General features: G+C 38.7%; 1 protein-coding gene across 1 annotated transcript in view; it reads left to right on the forward strand.

Moving 5' to 3' along the window:
• SVEP1 (sushi, von Willebrand factor type A, EGF and pentraxin domain containing 1) overlaps positions 1 to 18212 on the forward strand; it is a 142057-nt gene that overhangs the window by 32356 nt on the left and 91489 nt on the right. Inside the window, exons 4-5 of the mRNA XM_084899290.1 lie at positions 14420 to 14578; positions 15464 to 15643. Of these exons, the coding sequence (XP_084755416.1) occupies positions 14420 to 14578; positions 15464 to 15643 (339 nt within the window). The remainder of the gene's footprint in view (positions 1 to 14419; positions 14579 to 15463; positions 15644 to 18212) is intronic.

Genomic DNA, 18212 nt, shown 5'->3' on the forward strand with positions numbered 1-18212 from the left:
ACCATGATTCAACCTGACCTTGGTTCTTGGTTGTCTTTCAAACCTTTGTGAATCTGAAGAAGCCCATTTTATTTTTATGTCTCCTAGGGGTTGAGGGTATGCCAAGACCCTCAGGTAGAAGCTTTTGAAGTATGCAAATATATACATTCCTATGGGACCATAGCCTAAGATCGAGGCAATGTGGAGGTCTCCCCTGGCAGCAGTCATATATATTGGGACTCCAGAAAAATCTATAAGCTCCTTTCTGCGACATATCAGTGAGCTACAGGGAGGTGGAGGGAGAGAGCAGAGATGACATCCATCTGCCTTTGTTACCTGAGAGCACCTGCAGGCCCCTGGTTGTGTGCCAAGCCTGAAGCCTGCCTCCAGGCCAGAGCTCCAGGACAAACACGTAGGAGGCCTCTTACGCAGAAGGACTGTTTCAGTCTTCTGTCTGTGCAGTGCCCTGGGGTGGTAGCTTGCCTTGCTGACAACTGTCTCTCCAATTGTTACAGCCTCTTGGCACCAAAGCGCACAGCTTCCTGCACACTACAACCAGGCGATCATGGCATATCCCCTGAGCGATAGCAGCAAAAACTGGGGCACCACATGTGTGTCAAAGTCCCCCTCAGGGAGATACTGGCCCTTTGGAGTGTGGCAAAGAGAGAGAGCATCTAGATGGTGTCTGCCAGGACAAGGAAGGGGGGAAAGGCAAGATGGTGCCAGCTGGCTGAAGCGAGGCAGAGAGAGAGCATGAATATGCTGTCCCCCATGTTGAATGACGAACCATGTCATTCAACCCCACCTTGGTTAGATGTGTGCCCCTCAGGCCCACGCTTTCAGAAGCAAATGCGCCTCATTCATGTAAGTCTGGGCACCTCTGGACTGGCTGCCTCTGGGCTGAGCCCTGGTGCCAGTGAGTAGCCCTTTAAGAGACATTCCTCAGTTTGTTGTAATCTTATGGAAGTTATGGGAGCTCACCTCTCAGGTGCAGGGCTTTCAGTTGGGGTGCCAAGGGTGTTTTGCTCTTCAGGAAGAAGCTTTGGGTTTTGAGTTCCCTCCCAAATGTGTGTGTGGGGGTGGGGAGGGACTCCATGCCAGGGATGGGATTTAGGGTGAGCCTGTGTCTCATCCTCTTCTACCTGTTTCCACCTGGGCCTTCTTTTCTTCGCCTGATGCTCAGACAGTTTTTAGGTTTTTGTTTTTTTCAGAGGCAGTTGTTCCATATGAAGGTGCTTGTTTGATGTGTTCTTGGGGGCGGGGCGGGGGGGGGGGGTGACCCAAGATCTTCCTACATTGCCATCTTAAACTGAAACCTCCCAAAGTCAGAATACAGCATTCTTTAGAAATACATACAAAAATGTACCCAATATTCTAAAATTGTCAAAATCAGTATTAGAACCAAATCCTGCTTATTACTGTAAAGTTTTCCTTTTTTCTTCTTTACCCCATCCCCACCATTGGTAACTCTTTCCGGTAATAATGAAAAGGACACACACGGAAAGCATCATCTGCCAAATCAGTAGTCTTCAAAGGTCTCTGCTAATGTAACTCCTAAAAAAAATAAAAAACCCATGTACCCCTAAGCCATCTAAATTTTTTTGGCAATATTTTAAAAGATTGCATCTCCATAGTACTGTGTTGACATTTTAAAATGAAACTATCTCTTAGGAATGTACCCACTGAAATTCAAATGCCAAAGCAAATTGGATTCCTTCTAGAAGTATGCATTGTGAACAAGCGAGTTGTTTAAAACTTGACATGGCTTCTTTTCTTAAATCTCTTCCATTCTACTTCCATCACATAATTCTATTTGAATCCAATATATTTTTATGTCTTAAAGCCTTTTATTGAACACAGCATTCTACTTATCTACTACAGAAATTATAAATATAAATTGAAACTAATTTTTAAATTTTCTATGACAAAATTGCTGTTAGACTGAGTTATTATTATAATTGTGATTTATATATAATTTTTCAAAGTGTAAATTTTGATACATAAAAAATAAGATACTATTGGAGATTCATCTTTTAATGTGATGGATTATTCATGTATCCATGGATTTTTTTTCTTTATTGATTAAGGTATTACATATGTGTCCTTATCTCCCTTGACCTCTCCTACCCCCCTACTTATGACCTCACCCCCTTGGTGTCTGTGTACATTGGTTAGGCTTATATGCATGCATACAAGTCCTTTGGTTGATCTCTCCCACCTTCCCTCTGAGGTTTGACATTCTTATTGCTATTAGAATGAGAGCATACAGCATCAATTTTATTTCTATTTTTATAGGTTTTAGTGCTGGCATACTTCTTCATACAAATATGTAGATGGGACTTGAAAGAGTCATGTTAAACTGATGTCACTAAATTCTCTGAGTTCCTCCTGAGTTCCATGCCAAAAATAACATGAGTTATCTATCACCAAAAAAGTATTATAAATGATCTATTAAGTGATGATTCCCTTAGGTCCTTTTTCAATTTGACTGAAACTAAAGAATTGGAAAACTTATAGTTTGCAAAAGGAGTTGTTACCTAATCATTACAATCATTCACTTTCTCAAATTTCTGGAAAGTCTTCCAAAGAGACTTTAAAAGGACTTAATAAAAGACTACCCATTACTACTTCACAACTGCTTTATGGAAGCAGTTTGTTCAAATGAATCATGTTTGGGGGAAAATTAAAGTATTAAAGTTTTTATAAAAATTTACAATTCAACAAGTGTTGATTATTTTATGTACTTTTATCCAAATCTTGAATAGATTGCATCTTTGAGCTTCTTAGAGGACCTGCTTATTGCACATTATTTAAAGAGAGGTGTGATTGGTTGGAGGTCAGGGATATTTTTTCATGCCTAACAACTGCTTTATGGATACCTTGATACATGGAACAGAATATGAAGAACAGTATACATGAGTATTAGAATGACTGGAGAGGTGTATTCCTCCAACATAAATTTACAAATTGCTCTTCTTATTTATATATCAGTATATATTTATATATACTACTCTCCTTCAAATTATTCTTAGCAATATATAGTTTTCTTATTATAAATGGGATTTCACTGCATTTTTTAAACAATGTTTTTTCTATACAAATGTATTGATTTTTAATTATTTACCTTGTCACCTTACAAATCTATATATATAAAAGCCTAAGTGACCATTACGACTGGTCAGCTGAACCACTGGTCACTGTGATGCATACTGACCATCAAGGGGCAGGCACTCAATGAAGGAACTGCTGCCTGGTGGTCAGTGTGCTCCCATTGCCAGCCTCCAATGTCCTGGGCCAGCCAACTGCCCATAGTCCCTCCCCCAGGCTAGCCAGCCCCAGTCGTCCCAGATCACTGGCCAGGCCAAGGGACGCCACCCGCGCACGAATTCATGCACTGGGCCTCTAGTCTGTCTTATAACTTTTTCCATAGTTAATGATTTATTTTCATTTAACTGCTTTCATAATTTAAAAAATTTATAAATATCAAGTAATAGAAAATTTCACAACCACTAACATTATTCTATGTATAGTATAGTATAATTGGTTTACTTTACATATTTATTAAATAATTAAGTCTAAAAATCCATAATACCCAGGAATGCTATCTTGCGTTGTTACATGAATTGAAACACTACCCCACACCTTCAATCATCAACACATGCAAATAGCTTTACACAGGTGCACATACACACACGCAAATGCCATGGGTTTAGGGCTAAATGTCAAAAATAATCTCAGTAACTAGAGAACATGAAAGAAAGAAATGTGTGATTAGCCACTTCCTATTGCTGAGCGTGGCCTTCCAGATGGCTGCCTTTGATTCTAAGCCAGTGCTTCTCAGGGTCAGTAGACTTGTTCACCTTTGCTTCTCCAAAAAAGGAGTGGAAAATTCCCAGGAAGTTGGGAACCAAGCAGAGTTTCCATATGCTGTGTTCTAGTATCTAAGCATGCAATTTGCTTTATTTATTTACTTACTCATTCACTCAAAATTTATTAATGCTTACTCCAAGTCCATGTGCTGTGTAGTGGAGGTATAACAAAAAAAATAACCCCAGTCCCCAAGATGCAGTTTCTATCTCTTGACTATTTCTGAAATACTTAGAAATTGTGCTTATTTGCCTTTTGCTTTTTGTTTTTCATTATACCTTTTCTTTTGAGATCATTATAGTGTCACAAGCAGTACGAAATAATACAGAGAGATCCCCTATATCATTTTCCTAGTTTCTCCCAAAGCTAACATCTTGCAAAAACTATAGTGTAATATCCCAACCAGGATATTATCATTGTTGCAGGAAAGATACAGAGCAGCTCCATCACCCCAAAGACCCATAGTATGCTCTTTCCTCCTACCTGAACTAGCTCCCTTTACCTCTTGCAACCCCTAATCTATTCTCCATTTCCATAATCTTGGAGAACTTTAAGATATTATGTAAATATTCCTCTAAGCAGAGGATGAGGAATGAAGAACACTGCCTTGATTCTGCCAGGTGAACATAGAATTCAGGTTCCTCATTTTGCCCCCATTGATAAGTATATGTATCCGGGGTTCTCATTACTACTGGATGTGGATGGAAGTTCTGGCTCCTTGCTAAGCTGCCACTGATACCGTGTTTCCCTGAAAATAAGACATCCTCCGAAAATAAGACTTAGCACATGGAAAGATAAGACATCCCCTGAAAATAAGACCTGGCGCAACTTTGGGAGAAAAAAATTAATATAAGACACTGTCTTATTTTCAAGGAAACAGGGTAGCATCCTGGCTAGAAGGGCTAGGAGGACTAGGAGGGCCTCTTTGTGGCCCCTCACATGGCCTCCACTAACACTGCAAGGCTGTGACCTCTTTGCTGGTTGGTGGTGGAAGTCCGGACTCTCCTACCATAACACCGTTAAAATGGGACCCCTTGTTACTTCTGGGTGAGTGTGGAAGTGAGACACAATCCTCACCCCTATGTTCTCCGTTAGCATAAAGGACCCCTCTGTCTACTTAATCTTCTCTGATAGCACTCGGGCAGAGTCCCTGGCGTGCTCACTAGAGCTTTGCAAGAGTAGAAGTCTAGGTTCTACTTAGTCTCTGCCTGGTATGGCTGAGGTTGGACCACAGTTTTTCTGTGATGTTTAGCTAGAGGAGAGGAGTTCAGAGGTTTTTGTCTAAAAGTGATCTATCTTGGGAGGCTGCTCTTTTCTTCATCCTTTTGTTGTTTGGTTTTTGGGGTGTTTTCCCCATTCGCATTCATGCTTTGGGATTGCCAACTTCTTCTCTGAGTCTGGGATATGCATGGAAGAAGGAAGCTCAAGGAGTACACAATCATGAAGGTTCTTGGGTGTCTAGTTCCCTCACTGGTCTGCCTTCTTTTATGCCACTTTCTGCTTATTTTATATATAATGTATCTGGCTTCTAGTTGTACTTAATAGGAAGACTAAGAAAAGTTTATCTACTTCATCTTCTGAGAACAGACTCCTCTGCTTTTGTGTGCTTTTCTTCTCTGCGGACAGGTTTTTCCTGGTGCTCTCAAATCCAACAGTGACACTGCTCTGTGTGTGTTAACTAGGAATAGCCTTTGTGGAAGCATAGTGATCTTCATTTATCACATATCTTATGCCCCATGATGACTTTTGTAAGAATTACGGAGGAAAACATAAACACAATTAAGCAAAAACATTACTTAATCATAGCTCAAAGTTCTTAAATCATCCTTATCTGTAGGGATATATGGGAGTGAGTGAAATATACCATGTGCTTGAAAATGAAAAATTATATCCTTCAAAATATTTCTCCAGAAAGTATCCAAAATGATCTTGACCCTAGCTGAAAACATTGTCATTGTTATTGTTTTAAGAATAAACTCGAAGCTTTTGAATGTGACGTCTGGCACTCACTCACTTTTCTAGTCTCACTCCTCTGCACTCCAGCCAGAGTGAACTCTTATTTTTTTTTCAAGCATTCTCTCTCTTGCCTTTGGGTCTACACACATTGATCCCTCAGTCTGGAATGTCATCACCCTGTTTCTACACCTCCCTTCACTTCTGTTCATGGTTCTGGTCTCACCTCTGAAATCATAATGATCAAAAAAGCTTACCTGATCATCTGCACCTGCCTCAAATCTGGATAACATCCCTCTTATCTGTTGTCATATAACATGGTACTTTCTTTTTAATCATCTATTTAAGATTAGAATGGCCATAAGGGTACAGACAAAGTTCTATCTTATTCTTCTCTGTATCCTTATTACCCCTTTACCTGTCATATCCTTTTCATCCCTACAGAGAGTCATGAATTTTTAGTTTTACAACTATTGTACTTATATACAAACAATCATCCATGTTGTCGTGATGTAAAATCCAATTCTCCAATTTGTTACACAATTTGGAGAAGGTAAGACCGTGTCAGAGCTAGTAATAATTAGCAGAATTCCCGTCTGAGGATTCTCACTTGATCCTTACCACCACACCGTACTTGAATGTATGAAAAGGGAGAAAGGTAGTGGCTTGGTAAAATTTAATATGTTGAGCTGGGACCGGTTTGGCTCAGTGGATAGAGCGTCGGCCTGGGGACTGTAAGGTCCAGGGTTCAATTCCGGTCAAGGGCATGTACCTTGGTTGTGGGCGCATCCCCAGTAGGGGGTGTGCAAGAGGCAGCTGATCAATGATTCTCTCTCATCGATGTTTCTAACTCTCTATCCCTCTCTCTTCCTCTCTGTGAAAAATCAATAAAATATATTTTTAAAATTTAATATGTTGAAAGCATTACAGTTGCCCAAGTAAAATAATTGCAATTTTATTTGCACACACATTATTCAGAAAATAATCCACACATTTTAATATGGGAGGAAAAAAATTACTAGCTGAGTGGAGTACTTCAAGGTGCAATAGATTAGACCACACAGAATGGATCCTTTTGAATCAGGTTTTATGGACATTACAGAAGGAAGTCATTTAAATATGTTTGTGGCTCCTTTAACTAGTATTTATCAAAGATCTTTTAGATACTTTGGAAAATATGATTGCTGTATAGTACTTGCTTTAAAGTAGCTTATTATGAAAAAAAAAACACAACAAAAACACCTGTGATTACTAGAAAGAAGTCAGAATGTGTGTCATGAACTAAGAACTGTGGTTAATCCAATTCTAAGCAACTGATGTTAAACAAAAATAAAAGTGATGTGGAATATATGATATACAGAATGCTATAGCTGTTCAAAAAATATTGACATTTAGTTATGGAGGTGATGGGATTTGAACTGAGCTTGAAAGATAGAATTTGGACAGTTAGAAATGGGCTATAGTATTGTGGAGAAAGGAAAGTGCAGACTTGTGATGGGGACTAGAGATAGCTTCTGTAAGTGGAAAAACAGGCTAATATATGAACATGATGGTTATTTGGGGGCAAGAAAGGAAAAGGGTGTGGACCAGACTGTGCTGGGACTTAAATTCCAGGTTCCAGAGATGGCCTCTGGTTAATGGGCAACTGCAAACCATTGAAGATGTTTGAGCAGGAAAGGGCATGATCAGAGCTTTGTTATAAGAAATGTAATTTGGCATCTGTGGCCAGAAAAAGAAGAGGTTGTGGGTATGGAGGTTACAGGATCAATCAAGTCATAAAATAATGTTTTAAATTAGTGTAGTAACAAAGGACATGGAAAACAGCAACTGTTAGAATCCACATTTCCAAACCCCCAAAAGCCTTAAAGTCTTACAGAAGTGAGGTGGAGGCGATGAGGAAAGGAAATATCAAAGGCAACTAGGGCCTGAGACTTTACTCATAACTTAATTTTAAAATAAGTAAGCTATTAGAAATAATTCTTGTTAACATATGTTTTTATTGATTTCAGAGAGGAAAGAAGAGAGAGAGAACGTGCGAGAGAGAGAGAGAGAGAGAGGTTAATGAGGAGAGAGAGCTAACTTCTGTATGTTCTCTACCAGGAATCACGCCCACAACTCAGGCTTGTATGTGCCCCAACTAGGAATCAAACAGTGACCTTCTGGTTCTTAGGTCAATGCTCAACCATTGAGCCACACGGGCTGGGTATAACTTACCCACAGGGAAAGTTAAATTAAGACCCACAGGGAAACAAATGTGTCAATGCCAAACTATACTCAGAACCTTCCTTTCTTCCTGACTGCTAGGTTCAAGTGATGTTAGGTCCAATGTGCAGCAGTGTTCTTGTTCCTCAGGACAGGCTGATGCTCAGCAGCTATGCATCAGTGCAGTTGTAAAAGTTGATACAATATTGAAATACTTACATACTGGTGGGTAAAGAGCTGCTGCCCTGAGCCCCTTGAATGCCCCTTTTCTAGGTTCATTGGCAGTCCAGCATTTGGCAGAGAGGCGGGCTTGCAGAACTCTGCTTAATGCCACCACTATGTCTGTTTCTCATTGACCAAAGGCCGTGCCATTCTGGGCTGTAACACTCTGACTATTACTCCTCCTCTGGTGGAAGTTTTCTTCCGTCAGTCCCTTTTGCAAATAAACTTCTGTTGGGCCTACACACGTCTGAATCTCCACTCTGGGTTTAAGTAGAAACGCTGTTACCCTGAAATTCATAGGACTTCACGTTTAAATAGTGATCAGTTGGTAGTTTTACAAACTGCAATGCCCAGTGCTAATGTGAGTACAGTAAAATGCTTACTTTTATTCCTGGTGATGGGGATGTAAAATAATATGAGAATGAGCTATTGAGTCTAAAATTTTTTTCATGTATTAATTCTTAACATATGACAGTTAACTGCTGCTGCATCTTCTTTTGGACACAGTCTTCTGAGGGTTTTGGTGTTTGGTTTTTGATAGACTCATCCTAATCCATCAGTAATCTTTTTAGTCTGAGCAGGTGTTTAGGTTTGCAACATGGTGTCCTGCAGCTAGGGCCATTTGCTGCTATGGCACCCACAGTTGCTCAAATTCACAGTTTTCCCCCAGTAGTCTGTATTCCAGCCAAATGAGCTAAGCAATCGCAGGGTGATTGGCAGGATGCTAATTCATTTCACACAGATTTGGATATGCAGAATCCAGGCCAGTTACAATTCATTGATGAAAATAGAAAGCATCTTGTCTGTCTAATAAAAAAACAAAACAAAACAAAAACCTCCTTGTGTGTATGTCTAGGTTCTTGACTCTTATACTCTTACTAAAGGCCCGATGCACAAAATTCACACAAAAGTAGGCCTTCCTTCCCCTGGCTCCCGGCACTGGCTTCCCTCCGGCACCCAGGACCCAGGCTTCCCTTGCAGCCCCAGCTTTGTCCAGAAGGTCGTCTGGAAGGACATCTGTTCTAATTAGCATATTATGCTTTTATTATTATAGATATTATTATTATAGAACATATTGGCTCAGCTTTGGAGAAATTGTTTCTCTTCGAGTGCAGTGGATTCCTGTGCTCAAAATAGTGCCAAGAGGGAGGGGGGTGGGATGACTGGATAAAGAAGGTGAAGGGATTAGCTAAAGAACCATAGACAGAGACAGTAGTGTAGTGAAGGCCAAGAGAAGGGAGGCAGGGTGGGTGGAGATGGGCAGAGAGGGTGGAAATGGCGGACATCTACAGTAGTGTCAACATTAAAAATTTTTAATAAAAAAACAAAAATCCTAGCACAACTGTTTGTAGGAACAGATTTCTTATTCAGAACAAATCCACAAGGTTGAGAAGCATAATGTGGTAATAATAAAGAGCCTTTCTTTGGGGACCCAGGAATTTGCCTGTGCCTTACTTAGGTATACTAGAAGCTAGGGCTTTTAAGTTGCACAACTCCTGGATACTTTTGTAGTCTACTGAATGAGCACCTTGGAGTTGTGTAGGGCACTGCCTATAGGCAGCTGATGCCACTGGTCCTTTATGCAGGGAATAGAGGCTGTTAATATTTATAAATTTTTTAAAATGAATCTTGGATTATGAATAGGAAAGAATTTAATGAAATTAGAATTATTGTATAATATAATATTAACTAAAATAGTCATTTAAGGACTTGATATTTAGTGAGTAGGATAGATTACAGAGAATGAAGACTTATTTGTATTTTACATGTTCCAAACTTATTGATGTTTTAATTTACTACCGCCAAAGAAATGAGTTATTAGTTGAAGAAAAACCTAATGTTAGCTTCAAGAATCACACTTCCAGTAATAGTAGCTGGTAACTGCCAAGAAGTTTCTGAAAAGAGAAAGTGCTTATTTTAACAACAACAAAAACAGCAATTTAGAAATAATATTTGGTTCATTTCCAGGAAGGAAACATTTCATATTAAAAGGAGAAAAACATACCCTAGCCATTTACCATCACTTGTGGAACTTGTTCAAACCACAGTCTGTTTCATCTTTTCACTTTTGCCTGGTTTTAGATGAGGAATTTTCCACCTTTAGGAATAGAGAGTTTGATTACACCTATCCACCAGAATTATGCAATGCCTTTAAATAGTTCTCAAATCTGTTTTCCATTATCATTACGAATTTCACAATATATTTCCAAATGTGCTTTTGTATATTTTTATCCAAAACACTGTTCTCCAGTGTTGTAAATTCCTGATTACTCAAAAGGTTTTGGAGAGTAAGAGTAAGATTAGTTCCTTTTTGTGTAATATTATTTTAAAATAAATTATAAAATCTGTACACATAATCTGGCTGCTAATATGGAAGTTATTTTTAACTTTTCAGTGTTTTTCTATTTATAGAATCACCAAATGTTAGCCTTGGAAATGTCATAGACATCACCAATTGTAACTTCTGTATTTTGTAGGAAAAGAAAACAAAGTCACTTGCCATGACCCACAGCTTGTTAGTGGGAGAGTCAAGATTGCAACTCAGTTGTCGTGACTCCAAGCCCCATGTTCTTTCCATCACCCTGTTGTTAGTTTCTCTGACTTCAGTCCTCCTTCCAGCCAAACCCACCCTCCACCTTCCAACAGAGCTTGTTCTCCTGCCCTCCTTTGACTGATTGGCTGCTGACTCAGGCTCTGGGATGGGTAATGGTTGGGGTCAGAAAACTGGAAGACTGAACTTCCAAGAGCATGTTGGCCACTAAAAGAGAGAGACAAGTGCTCATGTCACTACAGTGTGACGTGTGCCAGAGCAGAGGTAAGGGTAACGTACTCTGCGGGACAGACAGAATGACTGATGAGTTTGATACTCTTCCATCACCTTTGTTTCTAATGCTTTCTGATATTTCTTCTATTTTCCTACGTTATTTTACCTTTGTCCTTTTTCCCCTCTCCCGATTTGGAGGTTACGCATTCTTTTTCTGTTCATGCTTATGTGTATTTTTATGTGCAAATTTGAAGCTATGATTTTCTTTCAGTTTTATCACCTTGATGTATATGGAAAGAAATGAGACCATAACCTTCTTCATCTTCTCACCCATCTCCAAGTTTCTCTCATATTTTAAACCTTTCTTCTTTATATTATACAAAGATGATTATTTTCTTTCTTGGAGCATATGCCCTTCTTTATAACAATGGGCTTTATTTGATATTCATTCTCACAGTTATGTTAGTAAGAGATTTGGCAATGTTCCACTAGTTGCTTAATCTCAAGCAATTTATTGTCATTTCCCCCATATCTGAGTTCTTTATTTTCAATCAGTGAAATACATCTTTATTTCCAGAAGTCATACATATCCTCGAATGTCTTTCTCTTTCCTCATATTTACCAATAACTTGCTCAGATGTGGAATTGGGGGCTTATAATATTCTCCCCATGTATCTGTATATCTTTTTCCTGGCATATGTTTTTCTACAGGAAAAATGAAATATCAGTTTGATTGTCCGATTTGTAAGTAACTTGTTTTTCTTACCTAGATGCTTGTAATACTTTTCTTTATCCTGGGTGTAAACCACTTTTTTATTAATTTTGCCTGTAATTTGATGAGGTATTTTTTTTATCTCTTAAGCTTCAGGTAAGGAATAAATACTTGCATTAATATCACAACTATTGCTGAAACCGGTTTGGCTCAATGGATAGAGCATAGGCCTGCGGACTGAGGGGTCCTAGGTTCGATTCCGGTCGAGGGCATGTACTTGGTTTCAGGTACATCCTCAGTGTTGGGGGGGTGCAGGAGACAGCTGATCCATGTTTTTCTCTCATCGATGTTTCTAAATCTCTATCCCTCTTCCTTCCTTTCTGTAAAAAATCAATAAAATATATATATATATTTAAAATATCACAACTATTACTTCTCCTGAGTCTACTCAGTTCTGTTGTTCTAGAACTTTATGGCTTCATTTAACTGCATCCAATGACAATTTTAATTTTTGCTATTACAGCGTATATTTTCTTTTCCAGTTGTGCATTTATTCCAGTTATCATTTTCTTCTACATCTGCTGATTTCTGTTTAAAGGAGACCATGTATTTTTGCATCTTCTTGAGGGTCTGCACAAATATTTACTGAACTTTTTCCAGAAAGAAATATTTAGTAATATGAATAATTCAATATTTAATAATATGCTTTGCAGCAGTGTTCCCTTTCTGCTGAAGCATTTTGCATATTATCATAATTATTTTTAAAATGTTTCTTAAATAATAATAAATTGATCTAATTCTAGAATTTTCTACTATATGTCATGCAAAAATATTATCTTCTGTTTTAAAATACAATCAAGAATTTTAGAATGTTATTTTTCTAATAATTAAACCTTGACTCTCAATAATGATAATTTATATTTTTAGCATATTATAATGATTAGGACAGGAAACCTTGGTTTGAGGCACAGCACATGTAGTAGTAAAAAACATTGCCCTTTGGGCCCTAGCTGGTTTGGCTCAGTGGATAGAGTGTTGGCCCGCGAACTGAAGTGTCCCAGGTTCAATTCTGCTCAGGGACAGGTACCTCTCAATCCCAGGCCCTGATTGGGACTGTGTGGGAGGCAATCAATGACTATGTCTCTTTCACATCGATGTTTCTCTCTCATTGTTTCTCCCTTTCCCTTCCACTCTAAAAATCAGGTGAGGATTACCAAAAGAAACCAAACAAACAAACAAAAATGGCCTCTGGATCCAGATGATCTGGGTTCAAATTCCAACTCTTCCACTTACTCAGTGTGCAACTTTGGCCGTGATTAACCTCTTGGTGCCTTACTTTTCTCATCTATAAAATGAGATGAATAGTACTAGTTACTTCATAGATCCTTAAGGAGATTTCACAGGTAATATGTAGAATAGTCCTTGGGACATAATAAATGTTGCCTAAATATTTTCTTTAAATTACAACTGCATCCTTTATTTCAATTTTATTGTAAACCTTAAAAAATAAAGTCTTTAAAAAAATAAATAAGCCACATCTTATTGCCCAGAAACAGACCTTAAACAAATAGCAATAGAGAGAGACTATGCTACCATTTAAAAATATTTGACTTGCTAATTAAGAGCAAGATCCATGTAATTTTGAATTTCTGTCATAAAAATTCACCAATAAATCAATGATATGGTCTAAACAAAAATTCTAGTTCTGTCACTTACTAATTGAGTAGCAGTCAAATCTTCACATCTCTTTAAGCTTCCATTTTCTGATCTTTAAAATTGTCATAAAACTATTACATTATGCATTCAGTAATAACATATTATAATTATTAATGTTACTTACTAAAACTGTGAGGATTAATTGAGTTTATATAAGATATCATCATAGTGGTGCACATTACTTAGTTGCTATTGTTTTTAAATAATCAAATGCATACTTGACTGAGCTACATTTAATTGACTTAACTGAGCACTGCCAGTCCCTTTATCCCACAATTTCTTCATTATTGAATTCTTAACTTTGAGTTATTTTACAGATATGTGACTCCAGAGAGAGTAAGTGACAAATTCAAAGCCATGTTGTCAGAGTGCCAAGGGAGGCTATGAAACAAGGTCAATTAGATCCTGCTTTTAATCTTTTTTCTTTTTTTTCTTCAGCCTGGGGAAAGCAAGGTTCTAACTCTTGTTTCTTCAAAGGGCCTATTTCCCATCAGTTGAAATATCTTCCTCAAGCCCTTCACTTTCTCCTGTCCTTTGTCAAGGGCTCCGAACAGAAAGTATGGGCTTAGTGCCTTTTGTATATCTGCTGGGAGAGGGTGCGGGGGGTACAGCTACACAGGATTGAGGGCAGGGCAGAAATGGAATATAGAGCATACCTATTATGGCATTTTTTTATGCATCCAGTGTCATTCATTTCTTTTAGTCCCTTTATATGCATTGCTATTTGGGGTTTTCCCACAAAAAAGCTCAGACATATCATGCTCTCTGTGTTGTAATTGTAACTAATTGTGGGACAGAAGAGGCCACTTCATAACCTGCAAATAACAAATTCCATCATTCTTTAGAAAACAAAACAAAAAAAGCGGCAACTGTCCTTTCTTGAATTATATGATTTTTACTATGAAAAGCTGTTGTTCGGTTTTTCCTCTCTAATTAGTCTCAAAAATGTTGCTAATTATCAATTGATGCACCACATGAAACGGACTTCTCTGGCCTGCCCACAGCTTGCCCGCCAGGGACATTCAAACCAGAAGGTGTGCCAGGGGGCATCAGCACTTGCCTTCCGTGTCCTGATGAAAATCACACCTCTCCACCCGGAAGTACGTCCCTCGAGGACTGCGTCTGCAAGGAGGGCTACAGGGCTTCCGGCCAGACCTGCGAGGGTAAGCCTGCCCCATTGGCAAACAGGAAATAGCAAAGTGGGTCTCTTGGAGGGATAGGATGCTGGTATTTCCATCCAATTTATTTCAAAATGATCTTTAGTACTTCTTTCTCTAATCATATCTGGGCGGGGGAGGCCTTGCTCTTATTAAGGTGCATTTCTTATCACTGGACGCACCTATTTCTTGCTCCAGAGAAAGGAGATCTGAGCCAGGGGTAATATAACTATGAAACCAGAAAGGTTTACCCACTTGGAAAAGTTCTAAAATGAATCTAAAAAGAAAAAGTCAAATATTTTAATAACAAATTCGAGTAACAAAAGAACAAGTTTGGGCCCTGGTGATAGTTAAATCCATTTAAAGAAAGTGTTTTTATAAGTGTCTTAGTGTTATTAATATAAAAAATTAAAAACATTTAATTAGCCTATAACATATATAAGAAGCTGTGACTCTTGGGATTTGAAGCAGACACCCCTTTGCTGGCCTTATTGGTTTTTATTTCGTGCCACCTTATTTAAGAAAGAAAATAGCTAATAGCATAGGAAGGCTAGAAACTAGAAAATTTTGTATCCACATATGTATCAAAATTAAAAAAATGTTTCAAGCATACCAAATAATATTTAATTTGTTTTTAAATTTTAAGTGGGAGTAAATACCTAATGGAAGTGAGATATATGGGTTCTTCCAGATACAGTCGGCACTTAGAAATTCAAATGCAAGTGGGAATTCTGTGTGTAAATTAGCAGTATCTATAAACTGTCCTCTTAAATCAAAGAAGTGTGTGGGGTCTGACGTCACCCTACATTTGTCCCCCAAAAGTGGAGGATAGTGGATGCTTTATAGACAAAGGCTAACTTTGCTTTTTCATTTTACTTTTATAAACGTTAGTTGTGCACTGCCCTACCCTGAAGCCTCCAGAAAACGGTTACTTTATCCAAAACACTTGCCACAACCACTTCAATGCAGCCTGTGGGGTCCGATGTCACCCTGGATTTGACCTCGTGGGAAGCAGCATCCTCTTGTGCCAGCCCAACGGTTTGTGGTCTGGTTCAGAGAGCTCCTGCAAAGGTATGCGGATTGCCAGTTCACATTGTTTATTGATTGTCTTTCTTGAGTTTCTTGACTTAAACTCTAATGGACCAGTAAGTTCTTTGTTTCTTTTAATTTCATAGACCACAGACCACAGAAAGAAAAAAAATGATAGGAAGTTTGAAGTTAGAACTACTAAGTTCAGTTGACCACATCATTATGAATCATGCCTTTATAATTCTTCTGTGAACGAGCAAAGGAAGGGCCTGCCTGGGAAGGACATGGACAGGTTACCCCAAACCTCAGATTTTAAGCAGCCAAGACTGGGTACCAGGGGAAGTTTGGGGATGATCAGAGAGGGGATTTTGATGCTTGCTGTGATTGCAGGACTTAAAGCACCACAGCAATAGCCTGCAGTAGGAGCAATGAGCTAATGTATCCATCTCTAACCTGCACTTGACATAGCATCCTAGAGAAAGTGTGAATTTGCTAAAGTGAAACCTCAAAGATCATAGACCCATAGAAAAGGGGACAGTAACTCAGGTAGGACCTAAGGATCCCACATGAAATACAGGGAAACAACAAACAGAATGGTACCTCAATTCCAATCTTGCCATCTCTTGGATCAACTTCCCTACTTGTTACAACTGTTGCACAGGCAGCGTCCTAAGGTTTCACCAGTAGGGTTGGAAGAGAAAGCTATCAAAGAAAAGGTAAGAGGGGAGCAAGGTGCAGGACTTGAGAATCCCTGCCCATGAAGCTGCTGAAGACAGTATTCACCCCCTATCTAGGGCTGCCAGATGAAATACAGGACCCCCAGTTAAATGGGAATTTTAGATAAACAACAGATAATTATTTAGTATAAATAAAACATCAAATTTGGAATCTACTTATACTAAAAATTATTTGCTGATTTTTGTGAAATACACATTTAACTAGATATCCTAATTTGTTTGTGGCGTTTTGTTGCTGTTTTCTGAATCTGGCAACCTATCTCCATCCCCTTGGCACCCTTTGGCAATACAGCTGAGAATTTGACTGTGCCCAGACCCCCCCATCGCTAGGCTCACTGGATTAGGGTAAGGAGTCCTGCTGTCTTCTGGTCTCTTGGCTCCAGCACCCAGAAGGGAAGCCCACCACCCCAAGGTCATATGTAAACCCCAGGAGACCTCTGTTTATTTTTGTCAGCTACTTATACGAACCCATTTATAAATGTGGATTTGCCTAAATCAGGTCCTAGTCCAGATTCTCATTTACATCTACGAAAAGACAAGGAAAAAATGAAGAAAATCAGAAATTTGAACAAAGGAGATCTGAAAGAAATGGAGGAAACATGGAATCTCAGAGGCAATTACATCACTAAAATAAGACCAGGATTCCAGGAAATGGGAATAATCTGTGCGCAAAAATATTTCTTAGGAAACAAACCAAAAGATGGCTGACACAATGATTGGACATAGTTAAGAGTCAAATTAATAAATTAGAAAGTCAGCTCATGAAATTCTGAAAATAGGGAAAATTTTCAAAGATTAAAATAAAATATATAAAAGTCTAAAGAGACATGATAGCAGTCACAGGAAATAGACTCTCCTTGTATTAGGAATCCAGAAAGAGAATGGAATGGAGAAGAAACCCTAGCAGAAGATTACATAATGTATCCCTAATCAGAAATCTTGAAATTTACACAATTAAAAATCTTTGATGTTCAGTTTAAAATCACTATGTGCCAGAAAAAAAATCATTAAAACACATCCATGTCTGGAAGTAATCTTGATGAAATTTCTGAATGCCCTGGAAAAATAGAAACTTTTGCCCCTTACTAGCCATTCCAAATATTAGAAGACCAAGAAAAACAGTATACTCTACATCTCTAAACTCAGACAAGCTGCATTTTACATGGGAAGACTTTTCAGTCACATGATTTCTAATGGGAAAAAGTCACATCCCATTACTGAAAAAGTTAACCATAGAAATCTCTTAGTCAATAATATCATAACTCTGTATGGTACCAGGTAGGGACTGGAAATATCAGGGGGAATACTTTGTAAAATATGTGATCATCTAACCACTATGCTGTACACTCAATGCTAATACAAAATAATATTGAATACAAACTATAATGTGGGGGGGGGAGAAAGAAATTTAAATTTAAAAGAAATATTCTTATAAAGTCAACAGTTAAATTCCAAAGCCCTTAGTGTAGAGGTTGGAAGACATTACATTTTAACTTTCACTTACTGGCCTTTTAAAGAGAGTGAAAAAGCAGATGGACAACCCCCATAGGATAAGGACGGGCCCTTTCCCTTTGTCCCCCACAGTCCACATTCTACCCTAGCATCCAGAAGACATGGCCACACCCTCTCAGGAAGCCACCCCTTTGTTCGCACAGCTTTGATTGTTCGATCATCCTGCCTTTGCTCTTGGTTCCCATGTAGAAATCCTCCCCATTGCTAACCTCCTGGGCTTAGAGGGCCAGTCCTCCACTCATTCTAGCCCTTGTGTCAGGGTCAGTCAGGAAAGCACAGAAAACACACCATGCACGTTGGGGGATAAGAGACTGCTTTAGGAATCAGACCTCACACAATTTTGGAAGGAGCTGGAAATTGAA

Source organism: Pipistrellus hanaki, assembly GCF_964339955.1.
Source record: "Pipistrellus hanaki genome assembly, chromosome: 11".
Lineage (NCBI taxonomy): Eukaryota > Metazoa > Chordata > Mammalia > Chiroptera > Vespertilionidae > Pipistrellus > Pipistrellus hanaki.